Source organism: Hemicordylus capensis, chromosome 6 (genome assembly GCF_027244095.1).
Source record: "Hemicordylus capensis ecotype Gifberg chromosome 6, rHemCap1.1.pri, whole genome shotgun sequence".
NCBI classification, from domain to species: Eukaryota; Metazoa; Chordata; class Lepidosauria; order Squamata; family Cordylidae; genus Hemicordylus; species Hemicordylus capensis.
The window spans coordinates 58,857,561-58,881,820 of NC_069662.1; the positions used below are offsets into that span (position 1 = coordinate 58,857,561).

General features: G+C 46.6%; 1 protein-coding gene across 6 annotated transcripts in view; it reads left to right on the forward strand.

The window, feature by feature from the left end:
• The first annotated feature begins 8,999 nt into the window (after positions 1-8,999).
• The window catches only part of LOC128329273 (leucine-rich repeat-containing protein 37A3-like), a 115,112-nt gene continuing 99,851 nt past the window's right edge, over positions 9,000-24,260 (forward strand). For 4 of the 6 annotated variants that reach the window (XM_053260147.1, XM_053260149.1, XM_053260150.1 and 1 more), the window contains exons 1-7: positions 9,000-9,335; positions 12,351-12,410; positions 15,312-15,383; positions 16,962-17,042; positions 21,694-21,765; positions 22,577-22,651; positions 24,128-24,246. In XM_053260147.1, coding sequence (XP_053116122.1) covers positions 9,055-9,335; positions 12,351-12,410; positions 15,312-15,383; positions 16,962-17,042; positions 21,694-21,765; positions 22,577-22,651; positions 24,128-24,246 — 760 coding nt within the window. In that variant the 5' untranslated portion in view covers positions 9,000-9,054. The remainder of the gene's footprint in view (positions 9,336-12,350; positions 12,411-15,311; positions 15,384-16,961; positions 17,043-21,693; positions 21,766-22,576; positions 22,652-24,127; positions 24,247-24,260) is intronic. The other 2 variants (XM_053260152.1, XM_053260151.1) reach the window with 2 other exon arrangements.

A 24,260-nucleotide genomic window follows, 5' to 3' on the forward strand; every position in this document is an offset into this window, starting at 1 on the left:
GGCCTCTCCTCCACCACCTAGCCAGACCGCTCCCCACCAGAGTGTTGGGCTTCACGAGGGGGGGCCCCACTGAGCGGCGAAAGGATAGGGGGAAGGGGCCCCAGAGGGAGGGAGAACCTGGCTATATCCTCACCGCCCTCTACCTGCTCTTCCACCTCCACAGTCTCCTCCACCACAATGACTGGCGGTACCTCAGCAGCACCTGGTGCCGCCGAGGAGGGACCCGCCACAGCCCTAGTCCGAGTGAGCATGCCCGTGCCACGATTGCCGGCAGTAGGTGGGGGGAAACGAATCCTGCGCACCAAACTCGGAGCTGTGGCAAAGAATTCTCCAATGGGGACGACCGGGGTGTCCTCAGGCTCCCCGCGTCCTCTCCGTCTCTGAGTTTCCGCAGGCGCACCCTGCTCCTGGCCTCTCCCACGTCTTCTGCCTGGTGGCAACCTAGAGCGAGCCCTGCCTGCCACACGGCGCTCAGACATTATTTCTTATCTGGGAGGAGGGAGGGAGACTTTAAGAGTAAGGCCAGGAAGGGGCAAAAAATAATTTGGAGGGGGTTGAAAGGGGCCAAAAAACCACAATTGATTTTGAGCTGATGGGGGGGGCGGGGTGGGCTGTTTTGAAAAAGTAAGCCAATTGGGGGGGAAAGGAATGGAAGACTTTTTGATGGGGGGGAAGCCAATTGAATTGAGGGGGAGAGGGTGACCTTTTAAAATTTGGGAGTCAAGCCAATTGAGGAGATGGGTCTGGGAGGTTTTTTTAAAAATTGGGGATTAAAGGGTGGAGTAGTTGTGGTGTGGGTGGCAAGTTTTTTTTTTAATTTTTGGGGAGAGTGGATGGGGGGAGGGCACAGCACCTACCGGGGGGGGGGGACGCAGTCAAAGCTTGGGCACCTGCAGATCAAAGGAGGAAACCCTTATTTAGTGAACTGAAACACACAGTGTGGTATGGTTCTGGGGGGTGGTTTTCAAGTAATGGTCCTGTGGGGGGAGCATCAACCTCAATACAGCCTATTTAGTGACTTTAAATTGCACACAACCAATACCAGAACCCAGTCACACCTGCACAGAAGTTGAACCCACACTGTGACTCTGCCCGTCACACTTTGACTCTGCCCACACTGTGACTCACCCACACTGTGACTCTGCCCACCATGGCAAGCAAGCAGCAGCAAACACTTGATGGCAGCATGGATGGAACATCATCATCATATATGTGTATTGGCACAGCAGCCATGTAGTAGCAGCAAGCATCAGAGCATAACCCATGACCCCACTCTGCCCCACCCAGAGGCCAGGAAACTCTCTGGCATGGCATTGGCACACAGCATGTAGTGGCAGCATCGGAACCCATGACCCCACTCTGCCCCACCCAGAGGCCAGGAAACTGTCTGGCATGGCATTGGCCCAGCATGTAGTGGCAGCATCGGAACCGATGATCCCACTCTGCCCCAGAGTCCATGAAACACTCTGGAAGGCACCTGTTCAAAGACCAACTGCAAGATCCATGCAATGCAACGCAGCACACAGCAGCAATTTCTTCATTGAGCAAGAAGAGACAAGTTACAACAGTACATCTCCTCTCCAAGGGTCCCTCCCTCCTCCCCACACCCAAATGCATTTCAAAATAGGGGTGTCCCTATTTAAAACCGCCAACTAGGGAGGGAAAGGGGGCAACAAAAGGTGCACAATTGCACACGCACTAACCCCTCTTCTTCTGGTCCTTCTCTTGCCGCTCACTGCTGGTCACGGATGCGCCGCCAGCAGCCAGCCACCCCTGGGCTGGGACACAACAGGGCGGCCGCATGAGGCACAGGCAGCCGGGGTAGGTCAACGATGGAGGGGCAGAAGTGAGGAGACAGACAACACTATTTGTGTTGCTCAACTCACCCCCAAGCAGAGACAAATGAAATGAACAACTTTCAAAAGAAAAAAACCCGATGGCGGGGACCTCCAGGTGAGGTTGGAGGTAGGCTACTGTGTGGCTGCAGCTGTGGGAGGAAGAAGAAGTGAAGGGATGATTAGAGAGAAAGAGAGAGAGAGAGGAAGAAGAGAGGAGGAGCCCGGGGAGCTGTAATGTAGCAGCAGGGAGGGGGGATTTGGGTGTGGGAGGACAACAGCAGCAGCGGTCCCAAGAGGAGAGACCAGAGGGTGTTGGGGGGGGTGTTTCAGGGGGTCTGGGTATGTAGCAGGGAGTCAGGGGGGCAAGAGGGGGAGAGACCAGAGGGTGTTTGGTGGGTGGGGTGTGTTTCAGGGGGTCTGGGGTATGTAGCAGGCAGTCAGGGGGGCAAGAAGGGGAGAGACAAGAGGGTGTTTGGTGGGTGGGGTGTGTTTCAGGGGGTCTGGGGTATGTAGCAGGGAGTCGGGGGGGCAAGAGGGGGAGAGACCAGGGGGCAGGGTGTGTTTTGGGGGGATTCGTGTCTGTCAAGGGGGCAGTATCTGGGTGGGAGGGGGCAGGGCAGGAGTGGAGGAGGTGGCAGTGGGGGGAGTGGGTTTCTGGAGGGGAGGGAGTAGGGAAGCTAGGAGCAGGACCACACAGAGGGGAACAATCAATGAATCAAACCAAACCAAACCATATGAAAAAAAGTCCAAAAAAGAAAACCTGGGACCAAACTGTGCAGAAAGTCTGGGGGTGGGGTGGGAGGAACCAACAACAACCAGCAGGGAGGAAGGGAGTGGGACACACACAGCAAAACCAGAACCAAAAGAAGCTAATTTCACAACAAAATCCAAAGGAAGACAGGACTCAACAGGCAGCAGCAGCAGGGAAGATGGGGAACACTCAGTCTGGGTGGGAGGGGACAGGGCAGGAGTGGAGGAGGTGGCGGTGGGGGGAGTGGGTTTCTGGAGGGGAGGGAGGAGGGAAGCTAGGAGCAGGACCACACACAGAGGGGAACAATCAAATTTGAATCAAAACAATCTATATGCAAAGTTAAAAAAAGGAAACCTTGGACAAAAGGCAGCCAGAAATTCTCGGGGGGGGGGGGGGGCAACAACTACCAGGGAGGGACTGGGGAGTGGGTGGGAAACACACAGCGAGCAAAACCAAAACCAGAAGAACCTAATTCCACAACAAAATCCAAAGGAATGCAAGACTCAACAGGCAGCAGCACCAGCGAGGAGGGAAACAATCTTATCTGGGTGGGAGGGAGGGAGGGGGGAAGCTAGGAGCAGGGCCAGAGGGGAACAAATTAACAATCAAAATCAGAACCCAAGGAATCAATTGAAGCAATAATATAAACTAAATCCTCAGAAACAGAACTCAAGCAGCCAGCAATAACAATGGCAGAAGTTATTAATTAAAAACCAAAAGCAGCAAATATATAAATTTACACAGAAGCAATAAACAATCAAATTGAATGAAAGTCAGTGGAACAAAAGTCAGGCAAGAAGGCACAAAAACAGCAAAGCAATGCAGAAGATGGGTGGGGGTGGGGGGGAGGGCAAGCCAAAACTTTGGGAGGAATGAGTGAGGGAGAGAGAGAAAGGGTAAAGGGAGAAGAGAACAGAAGAAAACACAAGAGGAAAAGTTGGGAAAAGTTGAGGGAAAAGTAAAGAGGTAACTTTGGACAGATGAGACAGACACAGAGGGCAGATGGACAAAAGGTGGCACACAACAACACACAGAGAGAGCAGAGAGACAGACACACACTAATATGACACACAGTCAGGGACTCACAGCAGACACCAGCAGCAAAAGAGCAAGGTCTCAGAGATGATCCCACAACTGCAGCCAAGAGAAGTTTCTAGGCAAGAGGCTTGGGTTTATATAGGTTTGAAATTCCCTCCTTTGGAAGCCCCCACCTTTGCACTCCCCCCACGGCCAACAGGGTGCCAGCTCTCAACAGTGCAACAGCCAAGCAGCCTACCAGACCAAAGGACTCATTCTGGCCAATCAAAGGATCAACAGCGCAGCCAATACAATGCCTGAAAATAGCATCACAAAATGGATGCCAGGAGCAAAAGTTTCAGGAATGAGCCACAAAATGGAGGACACACACCAAACTTCACAGAGACACTGAAAACAGTCCATAGAAGCCTCTGGCACTCCCGAACCGGTTCGGAAAATCCAAACCGGCTCAGATCCGAACCGGCTTGGATTCGGTCCGGATCGGTCTCAAAAGGGCCCGATTTGGTCCGGGATCGAACCGCCGAATCTGAACCGGTTCAGAACGAACCAGTTCAGATCCGAACCGAACCGCACATCCCTAGAGGCGACTTGCCATCCAGAAATGCATGGTGATGAAGGCCAAGGGCAGCAAATTGTGGGCTAAGGCATTCTTAATCCCGATGGGATGGCTCCCCCATGAGGCAAGGCGAGGTGACAGCCTCAGGTGGCACTTATACCATAGGGTGGCAAGTGTAGGCACCCTGCCCCTCTGCAGGTGTAGTCTCATCTGCCTGCTACCACTGCCTCCCACCAGCTCCTCTACACTCTGTCACCCTCCTTTTGTGTGTCCTCCCATTTATCCTGGCTCCACTCCTGATGCAGACAGTGGTCTCTACCTCTTCTCCATTGCCCAGCTGCCTTATCTTTTATTTATTTATTTTATTTATTTTTACATTTATATCCCGCTCTTCCTCCAAGCAGCTCAGCATGGTGTACATGCTGATTTTTATCCTCACAACAACCTTGCGAGGTAGTTTAGGATACATGAGAGATACATGACAGGCCCAGAGTCACCCACTGAGTTTCATGGTGGGATGGGGATTCAAACTCGGGTCTTCCTGGTCCTAGTCCAACACTCTAAACACTACACTATGTTGGCTCTTCTGGGCATGTCACTGTTTTAAATTGCAAGTCAGGAGTGGAGACATTGAAAATGGTGCTTCTAGCATAGGGTGGTGGCCTCTCCTCATTGCTTCTGCTTTGCTAGATACAGTAGCTGCTTCTCTCCCTCCACCCCCATCAGCAGGGGAGACTTGTGCATAAGAAGAAGAGAACAAGAAGGAAACTGATCCAGCTACTCGAGCAAGAGAAGCAGTGGCAATAAAGAGTTGGAAGCCTACTCTGTGAAGAGCAGACACAGCCTGAGGCGGTGAGCAAGCTTTTCTAAGCAGAACAACTAGCCTTCCCCCGTTCAAACTAACAGGAGGAGGGGAGATTTTGAGGGGCTGGTTTAAGGGATAAATCCTAATCTCTCTGTGTGTGATTTGCCAGAGCTAGCATTTGCCAAGGCTAGCAAACTCCAATGTTTTTGTCTGTCCCTGCCTGGAGGGGGCGGAGTCAGCTAGGACTGTGGGTGGCCCCACTTTCCTTTGACATTCCTTTGCCCCACCTTCTGTGTCTCAGTTGGAAGTCTACTCTCTACATAAGAGGTGAAGACCCAAGAACATAGCGAACAGAGCATAGTGAACAGGGATAGCAAACAGGACACTGGAGTTTTGCAGGAGGTTAGCGGAAAGTGTGCAGGGGAGCCTGGAACAAGCCCCTGTGATCACAAGGAGCCCGGTGGAGAAGAGAATGTAAGTATAAATCTCTTCATCATATTCTTGAGAAAGGCTGTTTGGACAGTTACATAGCCAACCATTACAGCTGAGACCTGAGAGCCAGCGTGGTGTAGTGGTTAGAGTGCTGGACTAGGACTGGGGAGACCCGAGTTCAAATCCCCATACAGCCATGATACTAGCTGGGTGACTCTGGGCCAGTCACTTCTCTCTCAACCTAACCTACTTCACAGGGTTGTTGTGAGAAGAAACTCAAGTATGTAGTACACCACTCTGGGCTCCTTGGAGGAAGAGCGGGATATAAATGTAAATAAATAATTAAATAAACTATCTCTAAATACTGTAAACAGACAACAAAACCAGTATGAAGATAGAAAGTCAGCAGGGGAGGGGGCACTTTCCAGTGTATTGCACAGAGTGCCACATGTATGACTATTTGCCCCATGGGCAGAAGTCATGGGTGTGTGCTCGGTGCAATGAGCTCCTGGCTCTCAGGGAACAAATTTGTTCCCTTGAGACCAAGGTGGTGAATCTGGAGAAGGTCAGAGAGACGGAGAGGCATGCGGACGAGACTTTCAGGGATGTGGTAGAGGCATCCCACTCCAGGGCTGATAGCTCCTCTGCTGTCAGGGAGAATGAAGGTCTCTGGCAAGGAAGACATTGGTCTGAGGAAGAGGGAAATGCTCCTTTAGGAGGGAACCCTTCATTGGAAGATGAGCTCATATCCTCTCGCACAGGGGATACTCCTCCGGGGGCGGGGGCCTCCTTGTAGTGGGTGATTCAATCTTTAGCGGTATAGGGAGATGGGGTTGTGACTGTGTGTTGACTGCACGGTGACTTGCCTGCCCGGTGCGAAGGTTGCGGACATCACGCAGGGCCTAGATAAGCTGTTGGGCAGTGGAGAGTTTCAGAGTATAGGTGCTAATATGCCAATGCCAGAAGCCTCCGAGCCAAGATGGGTGAGCTGGAGTGCTTGGTTACTAATGCAGAAATATATATAATGGGCATAACAGAACCGTGAGAATCAGTGGGACATTATTATCCCTGGATATAAACTCTATAGAAAGGACAGGGAAATGATGAGTATGGTGAAAAGAAAACTGAAAGGGAAAATCAGGAGAGTCACTTCCCTCCAGAATCCATGGATTTTGCTCAAAACCACAAATACTAGAAGCCCAGTTAGACTGTATACCCAAAAGGAGGAAAGGTACCACTAAGTCCAGGAGGATGCCAGCATGGCTAACAGGTTTATTATTATTATTATTATTATTATTATTATTATTATTATTATTATTATTAATTACATTTATATTCCGCTCTTCCTCCAAGGAGCCCAGAGTGGTGTACTACATACTTGAGTTTCTCTTTCACAACAACCCTGTGAAGTAGGTTAGGCTGAGAGAGAAGTGACTGGCCCAGAGTCACCCAGCTAGTTTCATGGCTGAATGGGGATATGAACCCGGGTCTCAGTCCTAGTCCAGCGCTCTAACCACTACACCACACTGGCTTTGGCGCTGGCTCCACCCAGCTACCGCCATGGAAGCCATAAAAGGGAACAAGACTTCCTTCTGAAATTGGACGGCCTGTCCAAACGAAGAGGACAGAAAGGAACACAAACTCTGGCAAAAGAACTGCAAGGTGACAATAAGGGAGGCAAAAAGAGAGTTTAAGGAACATTTAGCTAAAAGTATCAAGAGGAACAGCAAAAACTTCTTTAAATACACCAGAAGCAGGAAACCTTGTGTCCTATCTAGTTGGACTCCGGATTGTAAGCCTGAGATCAGGGCATGTGTCTTCTTTTTGCTGCATGTAGAACACCAAATAGCTGTTATGGACTCTTTAGAAAGACTAAGATAAAAATCATCATTGAATTGCAAATCTTGAATAAAGGTGAGGAATGTTACAAAATAATAAGCAAAAGGATTTTGCTTTTAAATATTCATTTGTTGAAACTTGGCCTTCTTAACTTGTCTGTTTCAGAGAATGAGAAAGTGGCAGTGGAGTATAGCTCTCCCCAGGAAGACCCCATTGACTGTTTAACAGAAGAGGAACTGAAAGGTCTCATCCAGGTAAATTGAAGCCTAATCTCACGTATTCGCAGATGAGCCTCATGTTGCTATGATCTAGCAAGCTCAGCTCTTGAACATCTTCGCTTGATGAGTTGGAAGGCGTGACTAGGGAATGAGCATTCTCTCTCCTTTGAATGCATGGACCTTTCAATTAAATGAGCTACCTGTATGTTTATGTCAGGTGCTTAGACCAAGGACGGACAGGTTCCTCAGGGGCAGGTAGACTGAAGATAGCCGGAGCTAGTTGGGCTGAATGTTAGATGCTTGGAGCCACAGAGAGAGGACTCCCTGGTCTCCTGCTGTCAGATCCTGGTGAAATGTGAGTTAACCACAGTGGTTGGACCAGAATTGCCTAGGAAATCGACATTCTCAAAACCAGCTTCACAGGGCTCAGCAATCTCAGTTCACCAGGATTATGAGGATGAAGCCCCCAATTTCCTTCCTCCTCAGAACAAGCCTGGCCCAGGAGCCTTTTTAAGAGACCAGGGGTCTCACTTGACCCACTTTGAGGCAGGGAAGCCACAGAGGCAAAGAGCCCCCTACACAGGCTTGGACTTCTGAGATTGGAATGGATGACATTTTGTTCTCAGTCTGTGAAATCTGAGTAACCCAGATGGAGTTCAGACTCCACAGAGTGATAAGCCCTTTCTTTTCTCCCCAGGTGACTGACTGGTCACTCTCACAGCCAAACCCTGAAGGAGAAGAAGAGGTCTTGTCTGAGGAGTCCATGTGTTGGGGTGGGGGGCATATTTTACACCTGAGCTCAGTTTTCCTCTCTGTGCTTTGAAAGGGCACCTGCCCCTTCCTAAGCACTTTATATTATCTGGAAGCTGGTTCTATTGTGTTAAGTGGATTGGGGTGAAAATTTTATGAAACGATACTTCCCTAGCAGATGGCTTAACGTATTTATGTAAATGAAGCTTGGGTTTTCCCTCCCACTCCCCAATTATTCTGTTTTTCTAATAAATGTCTTACTAAAAAGAAAATCAGTTGTGTTTCTTCCATTTAAATGTGAGTTTTCTTTCGATATTGGCCTGGTTATAAGCTAAACTAAATGATGCTGAGTGGACATTTCATGTTTTTGGTTTTGTTGTGTGTTAAGGTTTCTAATCTTAACCAAGTTCCAGTAATATTGTTTCAGTGGTTAACATGCCTGTAGAGATTGAGTTAGTATAGAAATCAAATTAATAATGATGATGATAAATAAAAATGAATATGATAGAGCTGGGAGAGGTCAAACATCCAGGCAATCCAATCTAATCTCCAATTGTAAGGCAACCACACTAATCACTTTATGCAATCCAGTTCCCTGTATGTCAGTCAACGAGTGTTAGTTTCACATTCAGTTCTCCGCAGAGCAAACAGCTCCAAATAGCTCAAGCCCATCAGCTGATTCTCTGTGCATTTGGGCCTCCATTGTTGCCATGGCAGTTCTGTGATGCTCGGAGTTCTGATAAAATGATGTCGCCACTGAGGAACACTCAGACTGTGCAGACACCGGTTTATGTCCAACCGGCGTCAGCTATCAAAAAAGGCACGAAATGGCACAACTTGTACAAGTGTCACAAGTGCCACAAATGGCAGAAATGGATATGCTCTATAGTATGGGCCCTGCTGCCAGTGTCCCAACTGTTCATTTTGTTTTAATGATCTTTTTGCAGTTATTTATGCGAGTTGGGCACCACAGCCATAAGTTGGGTGCAGCAGCCATAGGGAATTGTTCAAACCCATGCCGTATCACAATGGAAGTCCTCAAACTTTGGAGAGTCACCAGTCCTTCTGGACTCCACCGTGTGCCCGTTCCCAAAGCGATGTCCTTTTTGTGAGTACTTAAACCCCACTTCAGAACTCTGAGGATAGAACCCTTTTAGGAAGAGCCTTTCATTAGGAGTGATGTAGGTGGGATAAGATATTTCTTATTTCGAGGTAGCTTGGCTGATGCCTTTAAAAAAAAAAAAATTAATACCCCTCTTTTCTGCCAAAGGAAGCAGAGCAGTTTACACCTAAATAATAACAATTTCAAAAAGGAAAGAAATGGGAATCGCAGGATAAATGGTATGAACCACAAAAACAGCCATAGATGGGGAAGGGGAGCCAAAGGGCTGGGGGAAACAGGGAGCCCAGTGCTCTGTTTACAAGGGGAAAACTGACCCAATGCCTAAATCGAGGGGTTCCCACCCTTGGGACCCCAGATGTTGTCTCCCATCGTCCCCAGGCCACCATGGTGAAGGCCATTATGGCCAACACAATGGAGTTGTAGTCAAACAACATCTAGAGACCTAAGGGTGGAAACTCTTGGCACAGATGACCTTCCTCAAGAGGAATCCAGGGGCTGTTAGAGGCTGGTGGAAACACATAAGACGCACAGAAGCACAAAGACAAACTTGGTCTGACACTTGGGAATCACCACTTGAAGGCATCCCACTTAGGAATATCTATTTCAACTTCATTCCCTTGTCCCCGTCCGTTCCCCCCCCCCCAGGGATTCAACAGGGAATTCCATTGGAAAACAAAGCTGGACTGTTGGGAGAGCTCCTTTTATGTTCTCAACAATTTTGTACATTAACCATGATAAATTTGGCTAAACCTAAGATGGTAGATAGCTCAGAACTAATATTTTCTTGCCAGAATGCTGAGGAGATGACTAGATCTACATTTGCCAAGGAGATTGATACAGTTTTCAAAGCATGGGCAACACAGAGAGTTTGAGCCTGGGGTGGGGGAGACATTTGGTAATACAATAAGAATGAATGCAGAATATACTGAAATCTCTTTTGTCGTTTTGATTAGATATACAGGTGAAACTCGAAAAATTAGAATATCGTGCAATAGTTCATTAATTTCAGTAATGCAAATTAAAAGGTGAAACTGTTATATGAGATAGACGCATTACATGCAAAGCGAGATAAGTCAAGCCTTAATTTGTTATAATTGTGATGATCATGGCGTACAGCTCATGAAAACCCTAAATCCACAATCTCAGAAAATTAGAATATTACATGGAACCAAGAAGACAAGGATTGAAGAATAGAACAATATCAGACCTCTGAAAAGTATAAGCATGCATATGTATTCAGTACTTGGTTTGGGCCCCTTTTGCAGCAATTACTGCCTCAATGCGGTGTGGCATGGATGCTATCAGCCTGTGGTACTGCTGAGGTGTTATGGAAGACCAGGATGCTGCAATAGTGGCCTTCAGCTCTTCTGCATTGTTTGGTCTCATGTCTCTCATCCTTCTCTTGGCAATGCCCCATAGATTCTCTATGGGGTTCAGGTCAGGCGAGTTTGCTGGCCAATCAAGCACAGTAATCCCATGGTCATTGAACCAGGTTTTGGTACTTTGGGCAGTGTGTGCAGGTGCCAAGTCCTGCTGGAAAATGAAGTCAGCATCCCCATACAGCTCGTCTGCGGAAGGAAGCATGAAGTGCTCCAAAATCTCCTGATAGACGGCTGCGTTGACCCTGGACTTAATGAAGCACAGTGGACCAACACCAGCAGATCCATAATCAACACAGACTGTGGAAACTTCACACTGGACTTCAAGCATCTTGCATTGTGTGCCTCTCCATTCTTCCTCCAGACTCTGGGTCCTTGGTTTCCAAATGAGATGCAAAAGTTGCTCTCATCAGAAAAGAGAACTTTGGACCACTGAGCAACAGACCAGTTCTTTTTTTCTTGAGCCCAGGTAAGACGCTTCTGACCTTGTTTGTTGTTCAGGAGCGGCTTGACAAGAGGAATACGACATTTGAAGCCCATGTCCAGGATCCGTCTGTGTGTGGTGGCTCTTGATGCACTAACTCCAGCCTCAGTCCACTCCTTGTGAAAGTCCCCAACACTTTTGAATGGCCTTTTCCTGACAATCCTCTCCAGGCTGCGGTCATCCCTGCTGCTTGTGCACCTTTTTCTTCCACACTTTTCCCTTCCACATAACTTTCGATTAATGTGCTTTGATACAGCACTTTGGGAACATCCAACTTCTTTTGCAATTACCTTTTGAGACTTTCCCTCCTTATGGAGGGTGTCAATGATGGTTTTCTGCACAACTGTCAAGTCAGCAGTCTTTCCCATGATTGTGATTCCTAATGAACCAGAATGAGAGACCATTTAAAGGCTCAGGAACCCTTTGCAGGTGTTATGGATTGATTAGCTGATTGGAGTGGGACACCTGGAACCTACTGTTGAACCTTTTCACAATATTCTAATTTTCTGGGATTGTGGATTTGGGGTTTTCATGAGCTGTACGCCATGATCATCACAATTATAACAAATTAAGGCTTGACTTATCTCGCTTTGCATGTAGTGCGTCTATCTCATATATCAGTTTCACCATTTAATTTGCATTTCTGAAATTAATGAACTTTTGCACGATATTCTAATTTTTCGAGTTTCACCTGTCCATTCAGAATGGGGAAGGGGGTAGGGACTTCAAGATGAGATGGAGAAGCTTAAATCTCAGATTTTGTGTGGGGTGTTATTATGTAAGCATGCAATTTCCAAGACCCCAAATATATGGATGGGTTGTAAAGATTTGTCATCACAATTCAGCAAAGGAGATTGATACCTGTAAGCAGCCTTCTGCACGCGTCATTGACATGGAAGGAGGTGTGCATTCACACTGTGGCACTCCTTCAGGCTGGATATTGAACTGGCTAGATCCCTTTTGTCGTCTGTGAAAGGGGATGCACATCTCTGTCCAGACTTGGTGCTCATGACTGCAGCTGGACTGGAATTTGAGTGCAGGATGAAAGTATCATGCTTATGCCCAATCCCCTAAGACAGAAAGAGAGGCTGTGATCCTGTCTGTGTGATGTTCTCAAACTTTCCTTCACCTCTCCAGGTCTTTCAATGGCAACAGTTTGAGCAAACTTCAGGAGGGCTCACTTTCACGTACGCATCGGTAAGTACTCATTTCTGGGAGTACTGTGATTGCTGACTCTCTGGGTCAAAACTGCGCACCCATATGTGATTTCCTTCCCAGAGTAAATGGCGGCAGGGCAGATTTTTGTCAGCATAGGGGGCATGGGCTAAGCCCCCTCCCTCACTGTGGTCTTGATCCAGATCAGGACACAGCTATTTCAGATGTCCTGATAAGGTTCTTATCTAACCTAGTCTGGCACTCGGTCGAGTCTTGCAGTAAAGTGGCTAATATGTTGACTCTACTTATGGAGACCAAAGATGGCCAACTGGAACTGTTGCCAGTTCCCAGGGCAATTTTTACGTGGCCTTACAATATTTTCATCATGATAAAAGGTTTGCTGACAGTTTCCTGCATAACGAAAATAACAATCTTTTCAACTCATAAGAAACAGAACTCTTCTATGCAATTACATCTGTCTCTGATCTTGGAGGTAGCATGTCTAGAACACATTAGTAGCTGACATACTGCACAAGGTGATATGTGCTTTGCCGTGTAATGTTTGAGGAGTTTCACGAGAGCACTGCTTCACTAAATGCAAGAATTGTGCAAACACGGTTGTGCAATTGACAACCATTCTTTCCACTTTGTGCAACTACCTTTGTGCAGTTCTTGTGTGCATGAATGTTACATTGCCAAGCGTTATGTTGCAACATTGTGTCTGAATGCATCGGTTTCATATCTAGGGAGCCTTTTCTGCTAGATGACACCAGCTTTATTTTGGAGCCTGCCCACTCATGATGGGATCAGGTTGTGCAGGAAAATATACTCCAACTTTCATATTTTTCCCGGCTATACTGACCACCACCTGGGGAATAGATTGGCCCTTGAGAAGACAGAAGTTGGCCCCTTCCAGCTTAGACAGGGCAATCCTGCATTGTAGAACTCTGGATTTCCATCTAGAAAATGCAGCTCTGGCACAAACGAACTGTTTGACCTTGGGCAAGTTACTCTTGCCTTTGCTTTTCCTGCTAGTTAAAATGGACTCAGCAAATGGGATTGCCAGTGAGCCACCCTGACATGGTCATCATGAGGGTAAATGAGATTATACATACCATACCAATTATGAATGATTAACACTAAACTTCTTTGTGGGTGTAAACCAAACTGTCGCTTAGTGTGGATTTCTAGAATGAAATTGTATGGCTCTAGAACTTCAAACAAACAAAAACAAAAAAAACTATTAACGTTCCAGTCTTTCTTTCTTTTTAAAGTTTATTTAGAATTTTGTTCTATTGATTTCAGTGGAAATTCCAAATAAGGTATGGTTAAGATCTCAACCCAAACATAGATGATTACAGTTGCCAAGAACCAACTGAAGAATTGTGAGCTGTTGGGGATGTCCTATATATGTTGGGGAGCTGGCTAATTGTGGGAGGCCGAGAGAGATTATTATCTCTTTTTCTCATCGCAACCCGAATTGCAGCCACTTCCCTTTAGTTCCTTTGTAATTGCTAACATCAGCCCTCCTGACAGTCAGGCATGCCTCGCTCTATTTGAAATCAGTGGGTCTAACTGTACTGCACATGATATCTGAGAGAGTGGCCAGCTTTCTTAGTGGCCCTTGCTCTTATGCCTTTAACAGTGCTTGCTCTGCTGACCTTGCAGGTAATGATATTTGTCTCCATGCCATTAAATGCTTCACCTGCTAATTTCTGCAGACCAAGCTGCTATTACGAGTATGAGAGGGGGCCAAGCAGTTTTTTTTCTTTCTGGTCAGTTGGCAGTGAGGATTTCAACACTACTGAGGTGTGCAAATCGTTTTATTTGGATGGCGGCTACAGAGCAGAATTGAAACAAACTCGGGGAGAATTACATTCTCACGCCAGGCTCCCAAGTTTCTAGCAATGCCTTGTTTGCTGAGCCTCAAAGCCAAACTGGACACCCATACATGCAGTTCTGAGCAGGAGCATGGAAGATCTGTTCAGTTTGGGGTTGTGTAGATTGTTGGAAGTTAAAGGACTTTGCGCTGTCTCTTTGTCTCAGACAGTGGAGGACAGACTAGTAAGTCAGAGGGCTAGAGCGTCAAGACATTGGTCATCCCTTCTCCACTGCTCTGACACTATCCCTTTGAAATGTAGATTGCTACTCTTAGGGACTAACTTCCTTTCTCTCTCTCTCTTCCCTACCTGCCCTTCTACCTTGCAACATGGCAAGCCTCTCTCCCTGTACCATGTGTGCAGAGAAGATGCAGAATCCATCTGCATCCAGCTAGATAGATAGATTAGAGATCCTAACTCCTCACTTTCCTATCTAGAATGGAGTTCCTTAATAAATGCCTTTTATATTGATTTGAAACTATGAATTGGCTCCAAGTTACTTTACTCTCAGCATACACGCATGCCTAACTAAATTTCTGCTGTGTTGTGCCTCTGTGCACTCTGCTCTAATGAGAAAGGGATTCTCTCACCACAGAGAATTTCCAACACAGTAGCGGCTCGTGAGCGGGCCGCGGGGGGCGGCGGGAGGCATCTTTAAGGGAAAAGAAAGTTGCTGCTTTCCTCGGCAGCATGCCTCCCAGCAGCCCCTGCGGCGGGGAATCACCGCCGCCACTCACCTGGCATAAAGGGAGCCGAGCCCCGCCATTAGCCAGGTGAGTGGTGGTGACGATGCCCCGCTGCAGGGGCTGCTGGGAGGCACGCTGTGGAGATAAGCAGCGACTTTCTTTCCCCATAAAGATGCCTCCCGCCCCCCCCCGCCCCCCCAAGCGGCGCTTCACGAGCCACTACTGGTAGATTCTTGACCTCTATTAAAGCTGACCAGTCCAGGCCAGTGGCAGTGGATGAGAAAAGACAAAACAGATGAGATAAGGGAGAAAGGTGGAGTTGGACACACCTTTGTAGTCTCCCTAGTTTAATCATTGCTATGTGCTCTTTTAAACAGGGACTTGTCAAGTAATGCAATCCAGACCATTGAGATGAATTCACGTGAAGCTGTCCCGTTTGTGCAGCTTATGTAAGTCATTAAGCATAAAGACAAAAAATGGGGATGGGATGGGGGAACACGGATGGATTAGGTTTCCACCCTGAGGCTCTGGGCCTCCATCTCCCAAGCTTCTGCCCTAGAAGCAGTTTCCCCCCCCCCCCACAACCATTTCTAAAACGCCGAGGGTTCTGGGGATCAGGCCTGCTGCTAGGGGCCACAGTTTCTAAGTGTGGACGCTTTGGCCCATAATTCCGGGTCTGTATGGGGTTGGGTTACTCACTGCTGAGTGATGCTGTGTACTGTGCATGTGCTTCTTTATCACGATTTTACATTTTCCTGGACTGCGCTCAGAGTTCTAAAAGCAAGGCTGAGTCAGATCTCAGTCCCGGAATCTATTCTCATATGTGATGCCTTGTTTACAGAAATCTCTCTGCAAGAAGGCTCACTCGGTACCTGGTCTGGTGGTAGCAAGCATGACTTGTCCCCTTTAGCTAAGCAGGGTTGGGTATGAATGGGAGACTAGAAGTGTGTGCACTGTAAGATATTCCACTCAGGGGATGGAGCTGCTCTGGGAAGAGCAGAAGGTTCCAAGTTCCCACCCCGGCATCTCCAAGAGAGGGTTGCGAGAGATTCCTGCCTGCAACCTTGGAGAAGCCGCTGCAAGTCTGTGTAGACAATACTAAGCTAGATAGACCACTGGTCTGACTCAGTATATGGCAGCTTCCTATGTTCCTTGTCCTTTAGCCACCAGGCAAAGACCTTTATGTTTTCCAAGGCCTTTTGAAATAACAGCTGACTTGTTTTTAGCCTGCCTAGTTCTGAAATTTTATTTTATTTGTATATTTATATCTCGCTCTTTCCCTAAGAAGCCCAGAGCAGTATACATGGTAATGTTTATCCTCCCAACAACCCTGTGAGGTAGGTTAGACTGAGGGAAAAGTGACTGGCCCAGAATCACCCAGTGAGTTTCATGGATTTGAACCCAGGTCCCTCCAGTCCGAGTCCAGGGCTTTAACCACTGCACTACACTGGCTCTCCCACTTCCCTGCTTTTATCTTGTGGGTTTTTTTCCCCCCTGCTGTGTTTAAATTGTTTTATTCATTGTAACTGCTGCCTTGAAAACATCTTTTTGTGGAAGATGTTATACATTTAACTAACGAACTACTCTTAGTGCCAGAGCTGAGCCCTGGGGAATGGGAAGCCATACCAAAGTGTTGCTGAGCATCTGTAGAAGGCAGGGCTTCCCGTGAGCCCAAGATTGCCAGAGTCAGAGAGCCTGGCTTCCAGGCCAGCTTAAACAATGGCCCTCTTCTTCATCTTAGAAATAGGCACTGGAGCTTCAGACAGGAGATGAATGAGCACGACTAGCTGAGGGAGTTAGGAAAGGGTCTTTGGACAGAAGAGTTGAGAAGGCCAGCTGCCCCACTGGAAAGGACACCACCCTCATACTTTGCTGCAGGGGCTTCATGTAGCATTTTGACCTCTACCATCAGACAGGAATATCAAAGGAAAGATAGTTTTTCCTATCCCATCTACCTTTTAAAAAATATTAAAATGTAATGCTTATTTTGCACACTGCAAAATCCTGTGCACAATGCTTGTTTCCAGAGACCTCAGCGGCAATCTTATTGAGAAGCTCACTCCTGGGGCATTCGAGGCCTGGCATGGAATGCAGTTTTTGCTCAAGATGTAAGTGAATGCAAATGTGAAAATAGCCAATCTGTTAAATAAGGTACTTTGTTGGACCCCAGGAAGAGTTCACCCCCTCCCCTCAACTCTCTTGAATGGCAGAGTTCAACCCTAGAAGATGTAGCATATGGCTCTATCTATCTATCTATCTATCTATCTATCTATCTATCTAATTTTTATACTGGCTGATATGTATCTCTCCCGGTGTACAGCGATGAGATAGATAGGTAGAGATATGTAAATCTCTAGGCGGTGTATAATGAAAAGAGGGCCTCTGAACTTGTGCGGAGAGCAGCTCTCTTGCCACTCAGTAACCACAGTCTGCCTGGATATATGGGAGGTTAAAGAAAAGGGTTTTTCAGTCAGAAGCTACAGCTTTGAAGGAGGCTTCCTCCAGTGCTTCTCTCTTTTGAGAAGTTATTAACCGCTGATGCCAGGGCTGGAAACCTAGGCTCGAAAATGATGCGTCAAAACCTGCGATGTGGGTATGTAGGCATCAGCTCAGAAGGAGATTGACTAAGCATCTGGCCCAGGGATGTAGCCACCATTGGACAAGGAGAGACCAATGTCCCTGTGCCACTGTGTCTGGGGCCACCACGGTGTCCCCCACCCCCTCTTACACCTAGCCAGTGAATGAAACTCTCGTTCCGAGCGAGAGAGAGAGGAAGAAAGCATCCATTTGGCGAACAAAGTGCTGGCTGGGAGCAGAGAAGGCACCGCATGTCCCCCCATGCCACATGCCCCCCCTTCCCAGAGCTAGCATGTTCCCTGTGTCGGTGTGCATCTGACGCTGATACAGGGGGCATGGCTGGCACATGTGCAAGGGCAGCAGCCTGTCCCCGAGCCACCAGCAAGCCTCCAGCTCGAGTGATCTGGCCAACACTGATCAAATCTAGGGAGGATGTAGCTCATACAAGGCTCTTGCCTGTCTGTGGGCCTGTGTGGTGTGCCTGGCGGGCTTTCAGTCCTCAAAAGTCACTAGCTCACAAACACATTGCTGGTCCACCTACCCACACACACCTTGGGCTAAACCACATGACGCGGCAGGAAAATGACTTGACTAGCAAGCCCTCCTGTCTTCTACCAAAGACGAGCACAGGGCTCTGTGGCCGCCAGGAGTCAACACCGACTCAACAGCACAGTTGACATGTTTGTTTGGTCCTGGGGTGTTTGCTTTTTATTATCTAATGAGCACCTGGGAGTGGGAGTGGGGCTGGTCTAGAAATGGATCATTATGTTGGGGGTGGGGTGGGGGGGCTTCTAACCCTTTAGCCCCACTACAGTCCCAATCTGGATTGGGCTATACACACACAAACACACACATGGGATTTGCCTCCCAGTGTCTCTGAAGATACCGAGGAGAGACTGTTGATCTGCACAGTGCATCTAATTGGGGCACGACAACATACTGTATCTTGGACTAGCCTGCCATTTGTAACCTGCTGGCAGTGGTGGATTAACACATAGGCAAAGAAGGCACTTGCCTACAGCGGCAAATTTTGAGGAGTAGCATTACTCCTCAAGTGACATTACTCTGCCACTTGCATTTGGGGGGCAGGAGAAAGTTGAATCTACTTTGAAAACTTGTTATACCGCCGCTGTCCGAAGGCAGCGAGAGCTCCTAGTGGGCCCGCCTGCCTCCCAAATCACGACAGGTCATCAGGCCGTCTTCGTACATGCATGTGGCAGGATGGTGGTGGAGATGGCGGTGAGAGCTCCTCCCACAGGCCCACCTACCTCTCAAATGACAGGTCGGGTTGGGGGGCCTCTCTGCACACATGCACACAAGGCCTGAAATGGGCTGAAAACATTTTAAAAGTAGATTTAATCCCCCCCCCAAGCCCTTTACTTGTAAAGGGGAACCCTTCTTGGGACGGATAATCTATGGTCCCCTATGGGCGGCAAATAGCTTCATCCGCCCCCAGCCCAGATGACTTCAATGGACCTCTCAGTTAAATGAACGTGTTACTAACCACTTCAAGACTGAGGCTTGCATGCAATACCGTGCTAAGATGACAGATGCTACAGATAGTCCTATTTTAATGGAAAATTATAATAATCTAGTATGCTCTTTTTACCCAATTTTAACTGCTAACAATTCTAAAAACACTAAGCCCCGTGCTGGATTTTCCCAGCCGTGGTTTGATTACGAATGCCGTGCAGCAAAAACGGATCTTATTAACTCTTACAATCTTTATCGATCGAACTCTAATCAGGTCACTTCTCAAGATCTGATTGTTAGAAAAAAGATTTTATAAAATTTTACTTGCAAAAAAAAAAAAGGGAGGCCAAAAGGCTAGATTGGCAGCGTCTTATCTGTGCCGCACAGGCTAAAAACGTGTCTTTGTTTTGGTCTTTGGTATCATTCTCTTCTAAATTCAGACCTTCCCCGCCATCTTTTTATATACCTGTTGGAGAATGGACTGGATATTTCCGTGCTCTATATGCTAGAGAGGGAGCAACTACAACATTTTTACAAATAGAACAGGAACTGGACCCTAACTTATTAGCTGAGTGGACCCCAGTAACATGTACAGAGATTGCTTCAATAGTGAATCAGTTTAAAACTGGTAAGGCCCCCGGCTCAGATAATTTGCCGGTAGAGGCCATCAAGAATAATATGGATTGGTGGCTGCCGGTATTAGCCTCTCTGTTTACAGCAATTGATCAGACGACCTCGCCCCCTAGTGAATGGGGATTGGCAATTGTAATTCCTATATATAAGAGAGGCCAAAGACATTTGCCATCTAATTATCGCCCTATCAGCCTTCTTAATGTTATTGGCAAAATGTATGCATTTCACCTACTTAATAAATTCCAGGATTGGATGGACAAAGAGCAGGTGCTGGCTGATGAACAGGCAGGCTTTAGGGCCAATCATTCTACTATTGAGCATGCTTTAGTCTTACAACATCTAGCGGAGAAATATTCTAATCTACCCCATTCCACTCTTTTTGCTGCCTTTGTGGATTTTAAATCAGCATTCGACTCCATATCCAGAGATAAATTATGGGAGAGACTGTTTAACTCCTCTATTGATCGACGTCTGCTACTTTTAATATATAAACTTCACAAGAACTCACGTCTGAAGGTTCGATGTAGCTCAGCTGGAATCCTCACTAAAGTAATTCCTACCTTTCGAGGAGTGAGGCAAGGCTGTATACTTGCCCCAGCTCTTTTCAATTATTATATTGACCCCATTGTGGATATTATTACTAATCCATCTTTCCATCCACCTAAATTGGCCAGTAGACAGGTTAATATTTTGCTTGATGCAGATGATGCAGTAATTTTATCTCGGACTCCTGTCGGCCTCCGTAGAGCGCTTTGCTCTCTGGCTAATTTTTGCCATGAATACGCTCTGGAAATCAATTCTAGCAAGACCAAAATTATGGCCTTTGCTAAACACCCAAAGACCTTGAAATGGTCTTTGGCTGGACATAAACTAGAACAGGTTAAGACCTTTAAATATCTAGGGGTTGTTTTCCAGGCCTCTACGAAACGCCAAGCACATCTGCAATATGTTACCCAAAATGCACGTAAATCGGCATTGGCCATCCAATCATATTTCCACCAAGATGGGGCTCAATTTGTACCAGCTGCCCTTAAGTTATTTACAGCTAAAGCTTGATCTCAGTTGCTTTATGGGTCGCAGTTGGGCCCATATACTAACTGCACTCCACTAGAGATAGTTCAGACAAACTTTCTGAGATCTATTCTACAGATCCCTAGATGTGTTCCCAATGTAATATTGAGGATGGAAACTGGCATGCCTAAGATGGAAGCCCGGATGTGGTTTTCCATTCTCAGCTTCTGGTTGAGATTGTCTTTCTTTTCTACAGGCCTTGCTCACTTAATTTTTATTGATAAATTTAATTCTAGCTGGAAGCAGTCAATATCTCGCCAAATAAGTTTATATGGCTTTAGCATGGATGGTCTATTAGAAATGGGTTTTTGTCAAGCGTGACTGATATTAAAGCAGCGGATCTATGATATGGAAATGCAGACTGATCGATCTTTAATTCTAAAGAAGTTTTCCTAGGTTTACAAATGTATAATACTAAACCTGCGAATTACCTGGGTAAGATTACTATCACTAAATATCGCAGGATGTTTACATTGGCCAGATTTAATGTGCTACCTTCAGCTGAATTAGAAGGTAAATTTAGAGGGATCCCAAAAGAACAGAGACTATGTCCTTGTGGCTCTGGAGAACAGGAGTCTATCTTTCATATCTTACTCCGCTGTCTTTTTTATAGGGACTTACGAACTTGTTATATTTCCTCCTTACTGACTGATTTCCCAGGGCATACAGATGCATTTTACGTCAACTATCTGCTCTCAGATCAGAAGGAGGAAGTAACATTTAAAGTTGCTAAGTTCTGTGAGGCAGCTAAGAAGGCTAGACAACAGATGGTAAATCAGATTATGCTAACGGGAAATTGCTGATTAGGATGAGTCCATGTTCCTGATTATATTATGTATATATTATTACTATATTACGTGTATTATTATGTATGTAAATTTTGGTCTATGACCGTAAATAAACATGACTTGACTTGACTTGGCTTCATCCGCCCCTGCATCCTGGAGCTCCTTCCCGCATTTTGCTAAGCTTGTAACCAATGGGTCTAATTCCTCCCCACTGCAGGGTTCTCAACCATCATCCGCTGAAAGTCATTGATGATGCCAGTTTTTACAGGCTTCCCTCACTGAAGCTTCTGTAAGTACCAGAAATGAATTAGTTATTACCATGATCACTGATTTTTCTGCATCTTGGACAGACACTCCTCTTCAGGGCCACTGTGTGGTCCAGAAGAACTCATCAGACTTTTCCCATATTTTTTTTGTCATGGTAAAATCTGAGGGTACATTTCTGACTATGTGAAAGTGCCTCTGAGTATATGCAGGGTATACGGCACATCCCTGTATCCTGTTTTTAATGCAGGGCTTCAACTCTAAAATGTATGAAATAATAATAATAATAATAATAATAATAATAATAATAATAATTAATAATATAAATAAATAAATAAAGAGAGTTTCTTGAAGTATGTGCAGATTGCCAAGTTTGTTTTCAGCCAAGATTTTGTGCCTGGAATATAAGAATTAATGATAACGAATTAAGCTCCTTTGATCATGTATAATATCTGCTTTTGTGTCATCACCAAATAAATTATACCAGCCCTCATGCATTTGGTACTGGAGGTCCAGCCTGCTGGTCGGAGGCATGATTTCAGGGCAGGCTGAAGCTGGTTACTCAGTGGTGAAGGAAATACACCCTGCATGTGCTTTGAAGCACTCTTTTCTTTAGTACTGTTGAATAAACAGTACTCCAGAGCTAAGCCATGATGCTTTCTCCCTTTTCCATTCTGCCTGATGTGGAATTGTGTGGTTTGAAAGCAGCAAACCCAACAAGCTTCAAGAAATTGGGTCTCCCTAGACATTACTTCTGCTACACCACACTGGCTTTCTCTGTTGGATCTCATGATATCTGGCATTGGCATTGCAAAAACTCTCTGTCCTTATTTCAGAAACCTTAGTTCTACAGAAATGACCCCAAAGATATTAGAGGACCTGCTCCAGACCTCCCAGCAATTGAAGACTCTGTAAGTACTATCTACACCCTTTCCCTTTTGCTGGTTGCCAAACAAGAAAAGAAAAGAGACAACTGGAAACAGGGAGTCAGCCTTGCTCTAACCCACTCCTCCTCCTCCTCCTCCTCCTCCTCAGCCCTCCAAGTAGGTAGATAGGGGCAACTTCAGAGGCTGTAGTTTTTCCTGCGAGGAGGACGGTTTACCAATACTCACACTGCTATCAAGTTGCTAGCCAATCCACACTTCCTGCCCAACATGTTATCAAGTTTTGCTGTGGGAATGGAAGTCATGCTAGAGTGGCAGTTTAGGGAACAGGCATTCCTCAGAAACTTGACAGGGGCTTCTCAGCGAGGTGGTCAGAAATGACAGACAAGCTTCCCTTAAGCCGTGGGTATAGAGAAGGGGGGGACGCACAGGGACGGAGCGCAGGTACTTCTTACTCGGCTTCTCTGACTGTTGGGGTGTGCATGGCCATGGGGGCTGTCATGGAGAGTGCCTCCACTTCTGAATTTGCAATGACATCACTGCCTGAAGCTTGTCTACCACTACCAAACTTCCCCCTGAAATATGGAGCTACAGGATTGTTGGGTGTGTTCTAAGCTGTACGCTCAGTTTGTGTGGACCAATGGTGAGGGCAACAGCCCTGGCCAGCACCCTGTGTGGGTTGAAGGAGTGCAGGAACATTCCCCAGAATCCTCTGCAACACAGAGATGTTGTGTGGCAGATATGCAGGGAGTCTGCAGGAGACAAAAACCCAGAAAAGATTCCCTGCTGGTAAAAAGTTTGAAAACCACTTAGCTAAAGTAATGAGTATCTTTGGGCATCATGTTGAGACATCTCCCAGTTCTGTCTTCTCCGGAAATATCTCTTCATTAAAAAAGGGTTCCTTCCTTCTTCTCCTTCACAGGCTGTGTGCTTTCCCTCACCAGCACTCAAACACAAATGGAGTGGGGCCATAGCTTAATGACAGAGCTTTGCACATGCAGGGTCCCAGATTCACTCTCTGGCATTTCCAGTTAAAATCATCTCAGGGAACAGAGCTAGGATAGACCTCCATCTGAAGCACTGAAAAACCATTGCCAGTTAGAGTTAGAAAGCACTGGACTCAAGAGGCCAAGGATTTGCCACAGTATAAAGCAGCTTCGTACTTCTTCGGCAAGAAATAATTTCATCAGAAATTATTATCCCTCACAGCAAAGGGAGAATATTATCTCCCTCACAGCAAAGGGAGGAAGATAATATCTCCCTCACAGCAAAGTCAACTCAACCTTCATCAGTATATCGAGATGGGAATATCCCTTCATAGGGTAGTTTTGAGTTAGAAACATTTTCTGAAGAGATGTGGGGGATATGTGGAGAGGCCCAAAAGTGTGGGTTGGCATGGCACCCTCTTGGAAGGACTGGATTTGTTGTGGGGGTTGCCAGTTACTGTCCTCTCTGCAAGACATGCCAAGAGACTGTGAGGAGTTCTGTCTTTTTCCTCCACAGCATCTTGCCTAACAAGATATTCTGCTGTCTTTGCCGTATGAAGGATGACATTGAAGTTTTGTCTGATACGATAAAGTTGGACTGCACCGACACATGTACCACAAAGGAAACTCTCTGCGGTAGGCCTGCGGTA